Source organism: Meleagris gallopavo, chromosome 6 (assembly GCF_000146605.3).
Source record: "Meleagris gallopavo isolate NT-WF06-2002-E0010 breed Aviagen turkey brand Nicholas breeding stock chromosome 6, Turkey_5.1, whole genome shotgun sequence".
Classification (NCBI taxonomy): domain Eukaryota; kingdom Metazoa; phylum Chordata; class Aves; order Galliformes; family Phasianidae; genus Meleagris; species Meleagris gallopavo.
The window spans coordinates 27,642,144-27,658,892 of record NC_015016.2 but is presented as its reverse complement, the minus strand read 5'-3'; the positions used below and the strand labels follow the sequence as shown (position 1 = coordinate 27,658,892).

The 16,749-nt window shown below is 37.6% G+C and overlaps 1 protein-coding gene across 1 annotated transcript; it reads left to right on the top strand.

The window, feature by feature from the left end:
• The first annotated feature begins 809 nt into the window (after positions 1–809).
• Positions 810–7,422, top strand: AGR3 (anterior gradient 3, protein disulphide isomerase family member). Its single transcript, XM_031554054.1, has 7 exons — positions 810–947; positions 1,776–1,839; positions 2,209–2,261; positions 2,861–2,937; positions 3,737–3,800; positions 4,822–4,905; positions 5,605–7,422. The coding sequence occupies exons 1-7, from the start codon at positions 842–844 to the stop codon at positions 5,652–5,654; spliced, it is 498 nt and encodes a 165-aa protein (XP_031409914.1). The 5' UTR covers positions 810–841; the 3' UTR covers positions 5,655–7,422.
• Positions 7,423–16,749: the final 9,327 nt, after the last annotated feature.

The window sequence follows — 16,749 nt, the reverse complement described above, 5'->3', positions numbered from 1 at the left end:
TTGTACTGGGCAAAAATTGGATGTATTTGGCTTTGCGTTATCTTTCCTCAATTGTTAACTTTTGTTCTCTGACTTTCATCAAGAACAGAAGTTACTGAACTTCTTAGAGTAATTTTTATCAGGAAGAAAAGTAAACACCTTTAGAACACAAAAGCAGACTGGGACATGGGTGGGTAGGTTTTTTTTAAGCAGGATTTGAGCTAGAAATCAATTTTAAAAAGCCATGAAGAAGAGAAAAAATGTTTGAGTTTTCACTGTAAGAAACATCTGAAAATCAGAACATTTGTTTGAAATTTATCTCACTATTTTAACATTCTAGTTCACAACATTAAGCTATCAATTTTTGTTAGCAATTTAAAATAAAAATAATTTTCTTTATCAAAGATATTTTTAGACCAAAAATCCTACTATATGTAAAATAAACCCATGCTGTTATGGTTTACAGTAATTAAAAATAAAAAGGGCAAAAAAATAGTAGCACTGTCCTGAAATTTTCATGATCCTGTATTAAAATACTGTACTGGTTCATGAGGATGAAATGGTGGATGACCAAAAGTAGAAACTTTGTTCCCCGGATCACAGAGTAGAGAGAACTGTCTCTTGCCTCTGAAGTTTGATCGCTCGAAGCAGTGCTGCATAATAAGATTATCTATTCTTATTGCTCTAAAAAAATACAACAAAACATTTATAGAAACTACCCAAACTGTCCATCGCATAGACCATTAGAATGTCATTGACAAGTTGATTTACACTACAGTAGGTAATGAATCCATACAACTAAACCTGTTGCTTTGTTTTCCAGTTTCCCTGTTGCACTGAAAAGGAACTTTTTAGAGAAATAATGCTCCATTCAGCACTGGCTTTGTCTCTCCTGCTAATTGCAGTCTCATCCAACCTTGCTATGGCAATCAAAAAGGAAAGAAGAGCACCTCAGACATTATCGAGAGGTATTTTATGTAGTTACCTCCTGCTCTTACCATGTATGTTATTGAAAGCATATATGCGCTTACTGAGGCGTGATTCTTCAGCATTTAGTCACACACTAAGTAGTGCATCTTTTTCCTCCCTCTCATTTCACTCCATCAGTTTGTTCTTAAGAATATGGCTGAAGGCTTCAGATAATCTAATGTATGTCAGTCACAGTGATTTTAGAATCAAATAACTCAAATTGAGTCTCTGGAACCCGGCTGCTCTTGAAGAACTCTCAGTGAAAAATATTTTTTCACACACCTGTTAGTAGACAGATTGAGATGGTAACTTATAGCTACTGAAACTCAATTTCATAACTTCAGTCTCAAATGAAATTTTTTTCTACAAATCCATTTTTATCTACAGAATAACAGTCTCAGCCATTAGGGATATTTATTTATTTACTGAATGGTCCTTAATTTCTTTTTCTTTTCCCTCTTGCCAGATAGTCACACTCACACTTCCTTAGTGGTAGACAACATGAAGAGAAAATATGAAGATATAAAGAATTTTGTCACCAATTTAGGGAGCTCTGAGTATTCAGAAAGAGTTCTATTGAGTGTGTCAAAAGACTTGAAATGGATAGTAAATCAGCTGAGGTATTTTGATTGTTTTTGTTTGTTTTGCTGGTTTATTTTTTAATATTCCGATACACCTATTAGCAGATGTAGGATTAATATATCTACAATGCTTGGTAAGCTTTGAAGAAAAATCTATTTGCGTACAGCTATTGACCAAGGTAAAAAATGTAGTTTCTTATGAAGTACTTACCTAGCTAAGAGTTAATCATTTTATTGTATTTGTAGGCTGGGGAGATGAAATAACATGGGTACAAACTTATGAAGAAGGGCTTTATCAAGCAAAAAAAAGGTAAGAGATTAAAAAATAGTTTTGAAAGACATTTTTATTAATTATATTGTCACCCCTCAATATACTGTAATGAAATAAAAAAAAAAACAAAAACACCATCACAGCTGATCTGCAGACCACTTTACCATTCTTGTAGACTCTTTTACTTTAGAAAAGCTATCTAGACATGGGAACTCCACTTCTCTCTTTCCCTAGCATCCCTTTTCTCTTGTACAGAAACGTCTGTCATTCCTCACAGAATGCCTGTTAGGTTTCACTGAGATTTAACAAAAAATGAAATGCAATTTGTCTTTTCCAACCTATAGCAAAATCACTTATTTTCATTCTTTTCAAATAAACTAACTACATGTTTTATTATTATTAATAAAGTAACAAGCCACTGATGGTCATTCATCATTTGGAAGACTGTCAATACTGCCAAGGTAATTTTGATTTTTTCAGTGTTAAATTTTTGTAAATATCTTTTTAAGAAGAGAACTATTTATATATTTGTAAGTGCATGAAACTGTAATTGAAAAGCTAAGAATTTGTTATTTACAAAAAAGTCACTGTGAATCTACTCAAAAAATGAACATGAAAAATGCTTAGTGCTACTGTCCTGCTATCCATGATTAAACACCTGTCAATTTACATTAATTGAGACATATTTGCTACTGACTCGCTGAACACGTTTAACAATGTTTGGCCTTCCTGAACTGGCAACTTGAGAAGGAGATAAGGACGATACCACTGAAATTGATCTAATAAGAATTTTCTGAGAATAATGCACTTTTGTCAAACTGAGACACTATCTGCTGAAACTACAGGCTTCGCAAATGACAGAAAAGAGCTTCCATTTTCATAGCTAGAAGGTTGCACTGACACACAGATCAAAAACCATAAAGCCATGATAGATCCCAAAAGTGTCTCCTAGGAATGTGAATGAGCAGATGCAGGAATGATGGGACCAGTCTTTGGTGCCTAAACACTGAAGGAAAGGCAACGTCTATGATGGACTTAAAAATATTCCTGTCTTTTCTAGCATTGAAGAAAGCTTTTGCTGAAAATGAAGAGATACAAGAAATGGCCCAAGATAGCTTCATTATGCTGAATCTCATGGTAGGAAGGGTTTGGGGAGGTTTGTCTAGTAGCTCTTTTTGGTCTGTATTTTCTTTGTCTTACTTTTTCATGATATTTTAGCTAAGCATATCTGGCATTTCAGTTAAATGTATGTATATAGATGGCTCTGAAAGTAATGCCTCCCATTTATTTCCATGGAAATTACAACAATACAAAAGGTACGATTACACTGTTTGATAGAGAAAATTCTCAGCTAAAAACAACTATTTCTCAACGTAGTCACCACCATTAGCTATGCATTTTCACCAGCAATAAACAAGAGCCTGCATGCCACACCCATAAAAATCTGCATGGCTATCCAGACCACAGCTTGTCTTTCATTCTTTTTCTGCCACTTCTGAAACACACCACCTGATGCCTCACTGTGCTCACATCCACCATGTCTGTCCATAACAGTTCAGCAAGTGTTAATGAATGTCAAGAGGTGTAATTTTTTCTGCATGGAATGACACACCTTTGCCTCACATGCACTTCCACAACAGATGCCATTCTCTCAGACTGTCTCTACTGCCGTCTGTTGCATGGCAACAAAATGTAATGGAACACTGGTGGGAAGGTTTAGTTTCTACTGCCACATCACGAGCATCCATCTTTGATGTCATGGACCAACACAATAAAATAGGAAGCATTACTTTCAGAGCAGCCCTCATATATGCATTTCTATGTGTATACATACCTTTTGTATTTTTGTCCTCTGGTACAAGACTGTTCACAAGTGATGCTACTTCAGCTAAATTTATAGGAATATTTTAATAATTAGCTTTTATTTCTTTGCCAGCATGAAACCACAGATAAAAACCTGTCACCTGATGGACAATACGTGCCTCGAATCATGTTCATAGGTATGTACAGTACTTTTGAATCTTCTGAAGATGTGATCTCTGAATCTATGCCAGCGTCGTTCTCTAGAAACTTCAAGACAAATTATTTTGCAAAAAGAAAATAGCTCAGAATTTGTCTTTGCCATGGCAGTAGTATGGAATTTGGCATACCTGAGTTCGGTTCTCATCTTATCACAGGCTTCAGCCCCTGTAAACTTCCTCAGGTTATAGATATGTTCTGGAGGATACCTCATTTGCACTTTGGAGCAAGGTGCTTAAATATCTGTTAGCATCTGGGCACCTGTCAGCCCCTGTTAGCGCTCTGTACTTTTGCAAGTTAGGAACAAAGTTTGGAGAGAGCTGTCAAATATCTGACTGAATGTAGATGTTTACAGTGCAGACCTTACCACAGAGCAAGTCAATAGTCAACAGAATCTAAACAATGATCTACTGCATTGTAAAGTTGACTTCTGAAATATATCAAGTAAATCATGCCCCACAATTCCTGTTCCCTTTCACTGGAGGCATCAAAGGTAGGTGAGATGAAGCCCCTGCTCAGAGCAAGGTAGTGAAAGGAGTCAGGTGATTAGTTAACAGAAAGCCTGGAAGGGGAACTAGTTCAGTATTTACAACCATTTTCTCCTGCAATGGAAACAGTAAGAATCACAAGATCTTAGTCCTGGTCTCTAGGTAAGCCATGAAAATGTTGCATTAATTATGCATGACCCTCATTATTTGTGCATCCAGTCAAACTGCCTCTCCCAGAGTAACCCCAGAACTCGTAAAACAGGATGGTTTTCTTCAAGTATGGACAAAACGTATGTGTAATCAATCTCTTAAAAATAGCTGTGTAATATAAAACTGAGCATTAGCTTTTGTTTAAGATTTCTCCACATAAAAAGCAGTTGGTTGGAACAGAGCGTAACAGCCTCGCACTTTGTGGCTGGCAAAATCAGAACTTCTCAAAAACAGGACTGTGCTATGGGCATCACCCTCCGCTTTCCGTTGTGGAAAGCAGCAATTAACACAGTTTCTTTTTCAGACCCATCTCTCACGGTGAGAGCTGATATCACAGGAAGATACTCTAATCGGCTGTACACTTATGAACCACAAGACATACCGTTCCGTAAGTGCCTATTTTGTTGTGTTACTTTGCATTTCATATTGTAAGCAGCCAGATACATGCCATGCCAATCGTCTGTGTTTGAGAATCGGTTAAGATCTCTAAGTAATGAATAAAGAATGTTTGTGAGCACTTAACAATAATTTACAGTCGTCTAACCTGTTCTAGGAAACACTTAAGCACATCTATTGTCCCAATGAATTTATGGGTCTACTCAGGTGATATGAGTTGAAAGATTATGGGTGAGAAATTTCAGGACCAAGACCTGAGCTGTTTGCTGGTGAATGGCGAAAGTCACTATGCTCAAAGGTATCCAACTACACAATGTTAATAGGCAGTGGTGGGAGAGGACTGGGGAAAAAAAAATGCTTGTTACCCATATTTCAAAAAGGAATGTGATTTTTCAGGTTGAACTAGTAGTCTGTACCATCTATCTGAGACCCGTGCAGTATCTCACAACAAATATGCACGTCACATCTGATTATCATGTTTGCTGAAGCAAAAGGGATTTGACAATATTCAACTCCTTAAATTAAACATTTTGATCCACAACACTTTTTGCCTTCAGCTTTGGTATCAATGCCAGAATATTTACAATAGGAAGCACTAAAATATATAATCCTGCATTAATTTCAATGTGAAGAATGTACTAATCAAAATGCATTAAGTATATTTTACAGTTCTGACTTATTTTTCTTTCAGTAATAGAGAACATGAAGAAAGCACTACGCCTCATTCAGACAGAATTGTAAGCAACAGTGAAATGTTCATAGCCTCCAGATGGTGAAGCTGCACCAAGAATTCCAACATTGTAAAGCATTTTGTTTAGCTTCTTTCTCTGCTATCTCTTTGAACTCTTACCAAACAGGTAAACCAGATTTCATGAGAAAGTTTTACGTATGATTTGAAGAGGAAATACAGGAGGCTACCATTACCATTTGGGAAACAGAGAAGAAATCTATCAAACACTTTGAAGTGGAGTTAGCTACCTGCAAAATTGAAAGTGATGGTTTAAGCTGCAAGCAACTTTGAGCTGTATATTATCAATTGAACTGTAGCTTTATTGTCAGTACAACTTCCAATCAAGAGCTATAGCCAATACTTCATGTCTATTTACAATACAATGATGTAAGTTATTAGCTACATCTCACCTCCAATTTTTTATTTCATGTAGCTTGTAAATCTTTAGTATGACTCAGTTTTACATGCTTATTTCTCATTAGAGGAATTTTGCTGGCAAATCAGACAGGAAGTCTCTTGCTGTAGATTTTGGAATACCTAATAGAGGAAAAAAATTCAGATCTAGGGTTTGCTTTCTTCTGCATCATTCTTTAGTTATTATTCTGATAGCTGAAAACAGAACATATTTCATGCTGAACACAGGGTTTCTGTGAGGAGATAGTCATCAAATAGCAACTACAGGTTTTGCCATGATAAAAATGCAGTAACGCAAGAGAGATGGAAGGAGATAATTCCAGAACTCCACACCTGAGGCTAGTCATGCTTGTAAAGTCTGGTGTGGGAAAAATCAGTAGGCTTTTCCTAGCTCTTTTCCTTTAAATGGAAGATTTATTCTTCTGTTATTCTTCTGTAACTCCCAATAAAAAATCATAGTGGAAGCATAGTGAGGGAATCTGCATATACAAACTCTTTTTCACAAAGTCTCCCAAGATCACCATATGGAAGGGAAGACATCTATTTTAAGTAAAAAGCTTGAGTCAGTTGAAATATTTTCCTATACCAATGATATGCTTCTTCACTAGAGCAAAGTAGTAAGTCATCCATCTGGAGAAAGAGCAGCAATGTGATGTTCTGTGCAAGGCACAAGTATCACTATCTCTGTTACCTGCCATTTCCTCTGACACCGCAAGAGGAACGCAAATATGAAATATGAAGGATAATCCCCTGCAGGACAACTATATTAACTTACAATACTGAGTATTAATATGTCATAAAAGAAATTAATTGTGCCTGTTTTCATAGCTATGTGAAATTTGGATGTATACTCCAACAGAGGGGTGAAAAATGACCTGTGGAACAAATAATAAAAGAAAAAATATATATTTGTCTCAGCAGTATATTTTCTTGATAATCACAGGAAAATGCTGGAAACAAAATTAAACTAGTAATTACATCCCCTCTGTGTTTATCTCTACTCAATTATGTTCATATCTATTCCAGATTTGATAACACTTCCCAGACTTGTGGGCACGCCCTGTCTTGAGCATGTCAGAGATGTTCAGGGGAAAAGGATGTGAGCTAGCAGCCAGAGATGACACAGGATAGCTGTGGCAGCATTTGCAAAATAGGGTCAAGAGAAGATTTACTTTGGAGAGAAGGACAGGACAGAACAACTTCTGAAACACTGAAGTATGGTAGATTCAGATTATAACCAAAAAGTAGGTAGAAAGTTCTTATTCTTTTGCAGATTTTTCCTCTCTTCGCTTTCAAGATTATTGGATGGGGTCATGAAAAACACTGACTTGAAACAACCCTATTCTAACTTGGTAGGAAATAAAATGTGAGATATTTGTTCTAAAGCCAGTGTCTCCTTCATCTATTTAAGATCCAGAATATGAAGGTTCCAGGCTCTAGGTGGATATTTAAGGGAAAGCTGCATTTGTGCTCCATTAGCTTTCTAGTGTAGGAAGGGCAACAACACATATAAAAAAGCTAAAGAATATGAATATGCTGAAGGCTCCTTTGGGATTGTACAGTGGATGAGTATTTTAACTCATTTCCCATTTGAAGAACAGACAAATGCACATATCTGTGGCCTGAATATATCATTTTTGACATCATTTTTGTGCTGGTTCCTGGCCGCTGATCAGACTCAAATGACATTACTATCCTAAAGAGAAGGAAGACACAGCATACATAGGCACACAACACAGTAACTCAGCAGTCACAATTCAGTGGGACCATTTATTGAAATCATAACTGAGCTGCTTTTAGAGAACTGTTTATCACAGGCTTAAATGAAAATGGGATTTCTCTTCTTTCACTTCTCAGATCCTTATAGGTATCAGGCTGAAATCTGTTCTCAGTTGTAGCCTCAAGAATTGGAACTAAATCTCTGTGATATTTAAAGATTCAGATCCAGTCCTTTTGGTGGAGCTAGATATTCAGGTAGAAAACACTGTGGATATTGCACAATACTTTCTCTGTTCACAGCTTAGCTTAACATTCATCCTTAATTTGACAGTTGCTACTATATTTCTGCCCTCTCCTCTTTGCTACGTAATATTTCTCCTAATGGAACAGAAACACAGACCACAGACGTCTTTCTGGTCAGGGACAAGATAATATATTTGTAGCCCGTGCAATAGCAGACCCAACATTCTTTCCTCCTTTTTTCTTCTCAAGTGAATGGCATGAGATGCTATTCCCTTCTCTTCTTCTCTGTTGGCATGCAACAACAGTCACAATAATAGGGGGCAGATCTTCATTCACATGCTTTGCTTATCTCTTCATACTGGTTGGAAAACTGTTCCTTTTGTTTCTTGGTTAATTGGATCTACAACAACCTTTATTTGACTACTGCTGTTCAGCTTAGAGCTAAAGGAGAGGAAAAGACAGAAAACTTCTGTGTGAGAGCAGCAGTTATTTTTACAAAGAATCATTCAGTCATTATATAAGGATCTATTGCTGAGAAAGCCTACCTGTGTATATTACGTACTCTACAGAATTCAGACCTTGTATACTACACCTATGGATCCCAGTAGTAACATATATACAATATGGAAGCAAACATTTTGTGTAGAATACTTCCGAGTCCTCCCTTTACTACGACCACAACACATTCTGCAAAACAAACTCTATTGCCACCTGCTCACATATTCATACCTATTTCACCGTTGGGACTTATCTGTTGTAATCAGACAAAGCGTAGTCAAACAAACGTGGACTTAACGTCAGAGAGGTGAGGCACAAGAGCCTGGGAGCCTACAGAACAGGATCCTCCCTCTATGTATCCGTCTCAAAGCAGAAAGGCGTGGGCTTTTCTAGGCAGATGGCTGATGTATTGGTCTGCAGAGCTAAAACATTTCCCAGTGTGCAAATATTTGCAGTGGACCAGAACAAAAGGAAAGCCACCATACCTTTATGTACCATGGAGACGAGAGACTGTGGGACACCTCAGCACTTAAACAGCAAAAGAAATGTAATCTTGTAAAATAAGGCCAATGTACTTTGGATTGTTTCATATGTTATATGTGTTCTTGCCAAAGGCTGACACAGAGAAATTTCCAAATGCTGAGGTGTCCTTCACACATTTGGCCAAGTCATTGCTGTGCTTCCATTTCTTTTTTCCCTTGCTTTTCACAGTGCCACAGTATGAGTGAAAAGGAGACAAAATCTCCATGGAAATTCGTAAGTCCACTAACACCAATGAGACGTGGAGGAATATTTGTTCTTCCACTACAAAAATCTCAGAATTAACAATCTAAATATTCATACTTTTTCCTTGCTGTTCAGGATATTCATCACTTACCATCTCAGATTCTTCTGTTCAAACACTCATATCAAGAACTACATTTCCAAATTTCCATGTAATTCCAATTCCAATTATTCTTAAGTAGCTGTTCATCAAATCAACCCTTGTTTTTATGTGCGTAGACTTGGATTTTGCTTCAGGAAAAAGCATAAAAATATTTTTAAAGATCAATCATATCTTCTAATACTTTTCCATGCATACTGAGGATCACTCATTACTGTTTTGCATGCCCTGTCTGCCAGAGCTGTGTTTTTCACACAGTTCTAAAACATTTCTACAAGCAAATCATGGAACTGGCATCCACCACTTCATTTGGAATACAATTCCACATACAGTATACCTCATCATTATCAAATATTCTCACACACTACATGCTCCTGAGGAGTAACCTTAACCTAATTGGAATAACCATTCCCTTATGGCCTAAGTGACTTTAGCGCTCATTAATTTGTATACTCTTGTCCTTAATGAGAAGTGACAAAAATGCCTAGATCACATGAATAACCTCTCACAGTCTTCAATGACTTCGCAGAATCAGACCAGCAGTTTCACTAGATCTGGAAACCTGATCTTTACTTTGTTGGAAGAATGCCCTTTCTTATTTACTAACTAAACAAATTAATACATAGAAAACCACATTCCAGTGAAAACATACTTCAGGTTGTTCTGCTTGCTTCATCTAAAGATATGGAATATGGAAGAATTCCTTTAAACAGAAGGAAAGCTTTAGAGGCTGTTTTGTTGTTTCTTATTTTGAAGAGTCAAGAAACAACGTTGTTGAGGTCTAGTGAAGATTTTGAATAAATATTTTTCATGATATATTTCCAGAATGCTATACTGCAAATAATCACCCAGGTACTTATGTGGTACCCACTACATTAACACTAGCATTGCTCTCACGGATTCCTCAAGGTTGCCTTTCCTGACCAAATTTGTGGACTGTATAGCTGGTGAGCTGAACTCGTACCACCTCAAGTACAGATACAGGACATCTCTGAAGGACAAAGGACTAGACAGCTTAAACATTAGGCATGGCTGTTATCCATAGACTGGTATGCCTGAAGGTTCCCTATGGTAAGTGAGTAGCATTCAAGAGACTGTTGGAATTTTTAGTTATTTACCCTGAAAAGAGTCCCAAGAGCCAAGGATGTTTAGTTATCCATGCTTTTGTACACACAAAACTGAAACGTAGGCAGGTTAAGGTCACACAAAATGCATGTAGCAGGGCAAAGAACTGAAGGTGCATTTATCCAGTTGATAAGAATGAAAATAAGCTCAAAGTAATTAGCACAGCTTCTTTCTCACTGTGGTCATTTGAACTCTTGTAATTAAGGGGAAAAAGACACTGTGCTTAAAGTAAAGAAGACAGGAACCTCAATTTTATAACAAATGCCTTAAAGCATAAAGCACTTCCTTCTTACACTGAAGCAAACGAAAGGATACGTGTCCTTCTGTTGGAGAAAGAATGACTCACCAAGAAAGCTAAAGAAAATTCTTCCCAGCTATATAATTTCATGACATGCTCTGCTGAGCCATAAACAAACCTAGAAGTAACAATGTCCTTGAGAAAGAGTAAATTCCAGAAATACTTGTAGTAAACAGATAATTCCACAGTGCTAGAGATCTTAAAGTAGCTGCCATTTCTCCAGGTAAAGCTACAATTAAAGAAGATACTGTGGTTCCAAGGCTGACAATATTAAACACTGCCAGTGCCAGTAAATTATTTGACACTACAGTAATGTAGATTCAACGTGTTTCTGACTGTATGCTGCTAAATCACGGACACCTTCAAACTACACTGTAAACATAGAGGCAAGTTTCCAAAAAAGACATCAGGTTGATAACCTTATTTTAAAGCAGTGAAGCTGAAAAACAAGTAAAATCATCCATAAGAATAATTTAAAACAGTAAGGGAAAAAAAATAATCTTTGCATATATACAAATTCTGAATGCATTGGCTAATCACAACAATAAAACATAAAATTAAAAACATATACTCCATGGGTGTTTCATATGTCGAAGTACTGATCGCTTTGCATGCTGTTACAGGGGGAAAAAAATGATTATTCCTCTTTAAGACTCCTGTTTAATATTATCAGCAGAAACTATTTGGACATCATGCGCTTCCAAAAATAGCCCTTCTCCTCACCTTAATGTGTACTCTTATAAAAGTTAGCTTTTTTATAATATATTACCCAATAACACTTCTGATTTCTCTGCATACCACAATTAATTTTGAATACTAATACCATTTTCATTGACGTATGTTCTTGTTGGATGAGATGGACAAGTGAGGGACTTACAAACCAATAAAACAGGGATGAAGGAGCCTACTCCAAGGGTATTCATGCAGAGAATGGGTGCTGATATGGCACCGTTATGGGTCTGGTCCTTGTGGTGGAGGACCTGAATCACAAATTCAGTGATTAGCAGGGTAGGTTAACCTAGGTCTCCAGAGGGTCCCGTCCAGCTGCATATATTCTGCAACTTTCAGATGCAACTGTTGCCTCCAATGCAGCTGGTTATTTTATATATCACATTTACATATCAAATGGTCTCTGTAATCCTTTCATTCTAAATAAATGACATTTTCCATTAGGAAAGCATACTACAAGGGGTAAGTCAAGACATTCAGTGTTTTGTGATGGAATGGCTCAAATCTGCTGTAGGAGTACAGTGAGCTGACAGTCCTATCAGACAAGCAAAACTTGGTCTGAGGGATGGGGAACAGAACAGATGCAAACACAGAGAATCCCAGATCCAAGCTTTGGGGCTGCTGCCAAGGGATCAGAAGAGCAGCAAATGATGCAGTTTTGAGATGCTTTTATTTCACTACTGGAAAGTGCCTCTGACATCAAAATGTTCCCCAAGCATCATTCTGGAAAAGACAGCTCTGAAAATAGGAAACTGCATGAAATCTTATTCTCTCTGTCTAATCTAGGCAGTCATATTATTAAAAACACATACTGGACAAAGGCTGCCCTCCACGGGAACTGTGCTGATCTCTTGTCCACTAGAAAAAATGAGTATGTCCTCAACAGCAGCACTTAGACTATGAACACATTTCCCCTTTTTTAGAATTATACAACTCGCACTGTGTATACCAGTGTAAGTAAAATATACCTGTCCTAGTAAATGATATTGGCTCTGCTTAGATGAAGGAAAAATATGGTAGCTGCTGTACAGTATTATTTGGTTTATTTTATATATGATTAAATAATCATCAAAATTCCTTGATTATTACAAGCTTATCAGAAATTTACCAAATAGCTGAATGCTAGTTGGCCTTGTCCAAATTCAAGAAAAAGCTTAAGTTTCAAGCCAGAGTATTCACTACAGCTCAAACTGGCCACAGGACTAAAGAGACAGTACTATATCACAGAATCATTAAGGTTGTAAAAGACCTCTAAGATTATCTAGTCCAACTGTGAACACATCAACCCCTATGACACATATGAAGCTAAATTCTGTTTGGAGAACAATGATTGACTCAGAGAAGAGCTTTGGTCTTCAGTGTGCAGCTAGTTACCATCCAAGTCATGAGGATTTCTTACAAGTTTTCTTCTGCTAGATTAATACTATTACTGTAAAGTCAGAAAATTATTTGCATATAGCACCTGAATTAGGACAAATGCACTGATGTGCACGTATTTTTCTGAAGGTGGGTGTACATGAGCATAGAAGGACCAGGCAAGCAATGTGCCTCAGGGACTTACCAGCACATCAAATATTTTTTAGGCACTTTTCAATTCAATTTAGGCATATACTTGTAATGTTTTCTTTTCCACAGTGGGTGGTAGTATACTGAATTAATGATTTTACTGCCCATAAAACATGAAACTGTGCTTGCACATTCATCAAGCACATTCTACAGATGTTTCTGCAGCTAAATTGTGGGAGTAGTTATAATCTCTACTGATAAAAAGCTTGGTATAGAAAGGCCACATCCTTCTGATAGATGTTAGTTTTAATTACTAATTTATACACCTCTCAGTGGAAAAAAATTTATCTTCAATTTTACATGTACTTACCAAGATGATTAAAAAAAAAATTTAAACTCATCTTCTGTATAAGTTGAGCTTTATGGAACCAGAATACAAAAGAAGATAGGGATTAGCTCATTAAATAGAAAAGGTCAGCTTACAAAGCTGAAGTCATAGCTAGGTGAGAGTAGACGTTGAATTAGAGATTCCTTTTAGATACAAAATGGTGTAGATAAGATGTAATTAAAGAATTTTTGCCATCTGTTGAAGGCTTTTACTGGAAAGTACAAATCATCTCAGTCTTCTGTTCAAAGGGCATGTCACCACCAAAGCTGAATATCCTCACCATAGTTTTAGTGATTCCTCTAGATTTAAAGGATCTGTTCTGTAAGTCTGAGACATCTGGGACGACATTAAGACAATCTGGACATTGGTCTGGCTAGTGAGATCTCTTCACGTACATGTTAAAAGAGCTTAAGTGTAAAAGCCCACACTGTAGATTAAATATATCAAGTAGGCAAGCACATTTTTCAGCCAATGACAAGAAAGCAGGCCTAACCAGTAGACAGCAATCAAATGCATCAAATATATCTGCTAATGTTGTATTGCCTCAGCAGAAAAGATGGCAATAACTGCTTCCCTTAATAAGCAATAAGCTGACAGTTGCACCACGAGGAGGTTCATGCAGCCACGTGAACTCCTACAGTATTTCACACTGCCAGATTGCTCTACAACACAAATTACAGTACTACGTAAAATCAAAAGGAATAACCAAGCTACACGAGGTAAATTTGAAAAAAATAAAAGGGTTCTCTTTCTACAGATGTTTTTTTCCTTTCATCTTGACAAACCACATTTATCACACAAGCTTAAAATTCAACTTTCCATTTCAGACCGTTCTTTGGATAAGACAGCGAGAGAGACTAGAGATGTGCAAGATAAATTATTTCATAAGCCATATTATTAAGCCATTATTTTAGTTAATTTACTGCAAAGTATTGGATATTAACAAAAGTAAGTGATGCGTTTCTTCTTTCATTTTATAAAGAGCACTCATATCTCAACCCTCTTGGTCACTGTAGCCTTCTCTGACTACTTAAACTTTGCATCGTTTCCTAATTAATGAGGAAAAATAAGAAGGGAGTAATGTCAAAGATAAGATTGAATTTGAGGAACTGTATAGGAACAATGAAGAAGCTACAATGCAGATTTGCTTGGGAGGAGCTTGGAAATTTGGCCTCTTCATTAACAGCAATCAGAGTTTGTTCCCTCCCACATCACCAGGCCATGCAACTTCCTCACACAGGCTGGGTGTGCCTGACCTTCTCAGGACCAAGACAAAAAAGAACTATGGCCACAGCCGAATAAAGGCCTCTTGGATTAATTTAACTAGTAAGCGAAGCTTAGATGGGCAGTTCCTACTGTCCAGGGGTGCAAATTACAAAGTACTTCCCCAGCTGTTTTCTTTTCAATGGTAAACTTAATATTATTTCATCATGGGACAAATATTTTTTATTGATAATGAACCAAAGGAATTTTCACAATCATATTAATAAAAAAAAAAAAAGCCATAGAAAATAATATACTCAATCTTAAGTAAGGTTTTTGATAAGATTCTGAACTTTTAGCTCAAAACACTCTTTTTCTCTGTGAAAAGGTGAGCGGCACAAATGGGATAGCAAAGACATGGGCATATATAATTGAAAGTAAACTTCTGATCCCTGCAAAGAGTTTTTGTTGCTGAACATTTGTTTGTCACTCTCTGGCTATTATATTACTAATTCTATTTATCTTTGTTTACCTTCAGAGCCTTCTTTTTGAAGCACCAGTGGGAACACAAGCAAGCCAAACCCCTTCACAATGCAGTTATTCACTGCAGACTGCACTGAGCAATTGCTCAAGGTTACTCATGTCAAGTCTGGCTGCAGCTGCTTCTGTGAGTCTTGCAGGAGATAACAGCATCCTTTCCTGCACTGCAGGAAGTTCACACCATGTGTGCACATGGATCATCATCCTGTCCACATGTTTCTTCCTCCAGCATACTCCAGCATGAAAGAGACAGAAAGAGCTGTCAGCAATCATCACAACTTCATCAATGATCCTATGCACAGCAGGGTTCTGCTCATCCTCCCTTTGTCTCAGGGAATCCACGCAGATTGGCAAATCCGACCCCCTCCCTCTGCAAAAGCAGAGACACTGGATGCGCTGACAATTTGTCTTCCCATCCAGGCCAGCTTACACAAAGTAAGTCTGTGCAGAAGGGACTGCCCCTTGATTATTTTCCACACACAATAACTCCACTGAGTGCCCAGCAGGGCCTCACCTTCATCAGTGAACTTGACATGACCAGATGAGGGACCAAAGCCCTCCTAAATCGTTGCAATGCAAGAGAGCCTGCCAACAATACAGTAAGAGCAACCAAGCATTCAGCAGCATTCCCTGCCATTTCATTTAACAGGATGTGCTGATTCTTGTGTTCCTTTCAAGCCTATAATATTATGGGGTGGAAGGGAAAAGCATCATATTAATCTCAAAGAAGCAGAAAAGTAAAAAAATAGCTAGGATAAGAACAACAGCTTTTCCCCACACAGGTATGTTTAAGGTCTTTGCTGAGCAGGTTCTTGCTTGAAAAACCTCCCCAGATTTCCCCCTAAGAATTAGCTCAGTACAGCCTGCTCTCTCCTTTCTGGATCCCTCAGCAGCAGGGCAGGTACTGAGGCACCCTCCAGCCAGAACAGCAGCCATCTCCTTGCACCACTGGCCATGTATGAACCTTTCACAATGAATGGCCATAGAAGGCCTCGCCACCCACTGAAGATAACACATGCTTTGTTAGCAGGCAGATTCATTCTATTCAGTAGCCCACTTCTCCGGCATGGCTTGTTTGTTTGGAGTAGATTTACCCGTGGGTGAGCAGGTATTCACTCTGCTTTGTCATTTTTCCTCAAGGTAGCATCGCTGATGGCACTGCTTGTCGTTAGCACTGAACCTTGGCTGTTGACAGCAGTGAAAAGACTCCCAGTTGAATAGTGCTGACATCACTACGCATAAAGCAGTCAGCAAAGTTGGCAATGCTTTCCAATTTTGCTACAGCCAGCAGTGAAGTGAACAGATATCAAATGTTTGAAATGGCCATGAAGAAAGTTTGCTTCCCATTCCTGAGCATTAACTGAAGGAGGCCTGTTGTATCACACTTCAGCAAGACCCCTTGACCTTTCTGCTCAGTCTTCACATGGATAATTACACTCAGATTGCTATTAAAAAAAAAAAAAGAAAAGCAGATCCAACAGACAGATGCAGTAATTTGAAACTCTTAGAGTAGGTGTTAATGATACAGATGGATTTGCATTGGTTAGAAACGGGAAAGAG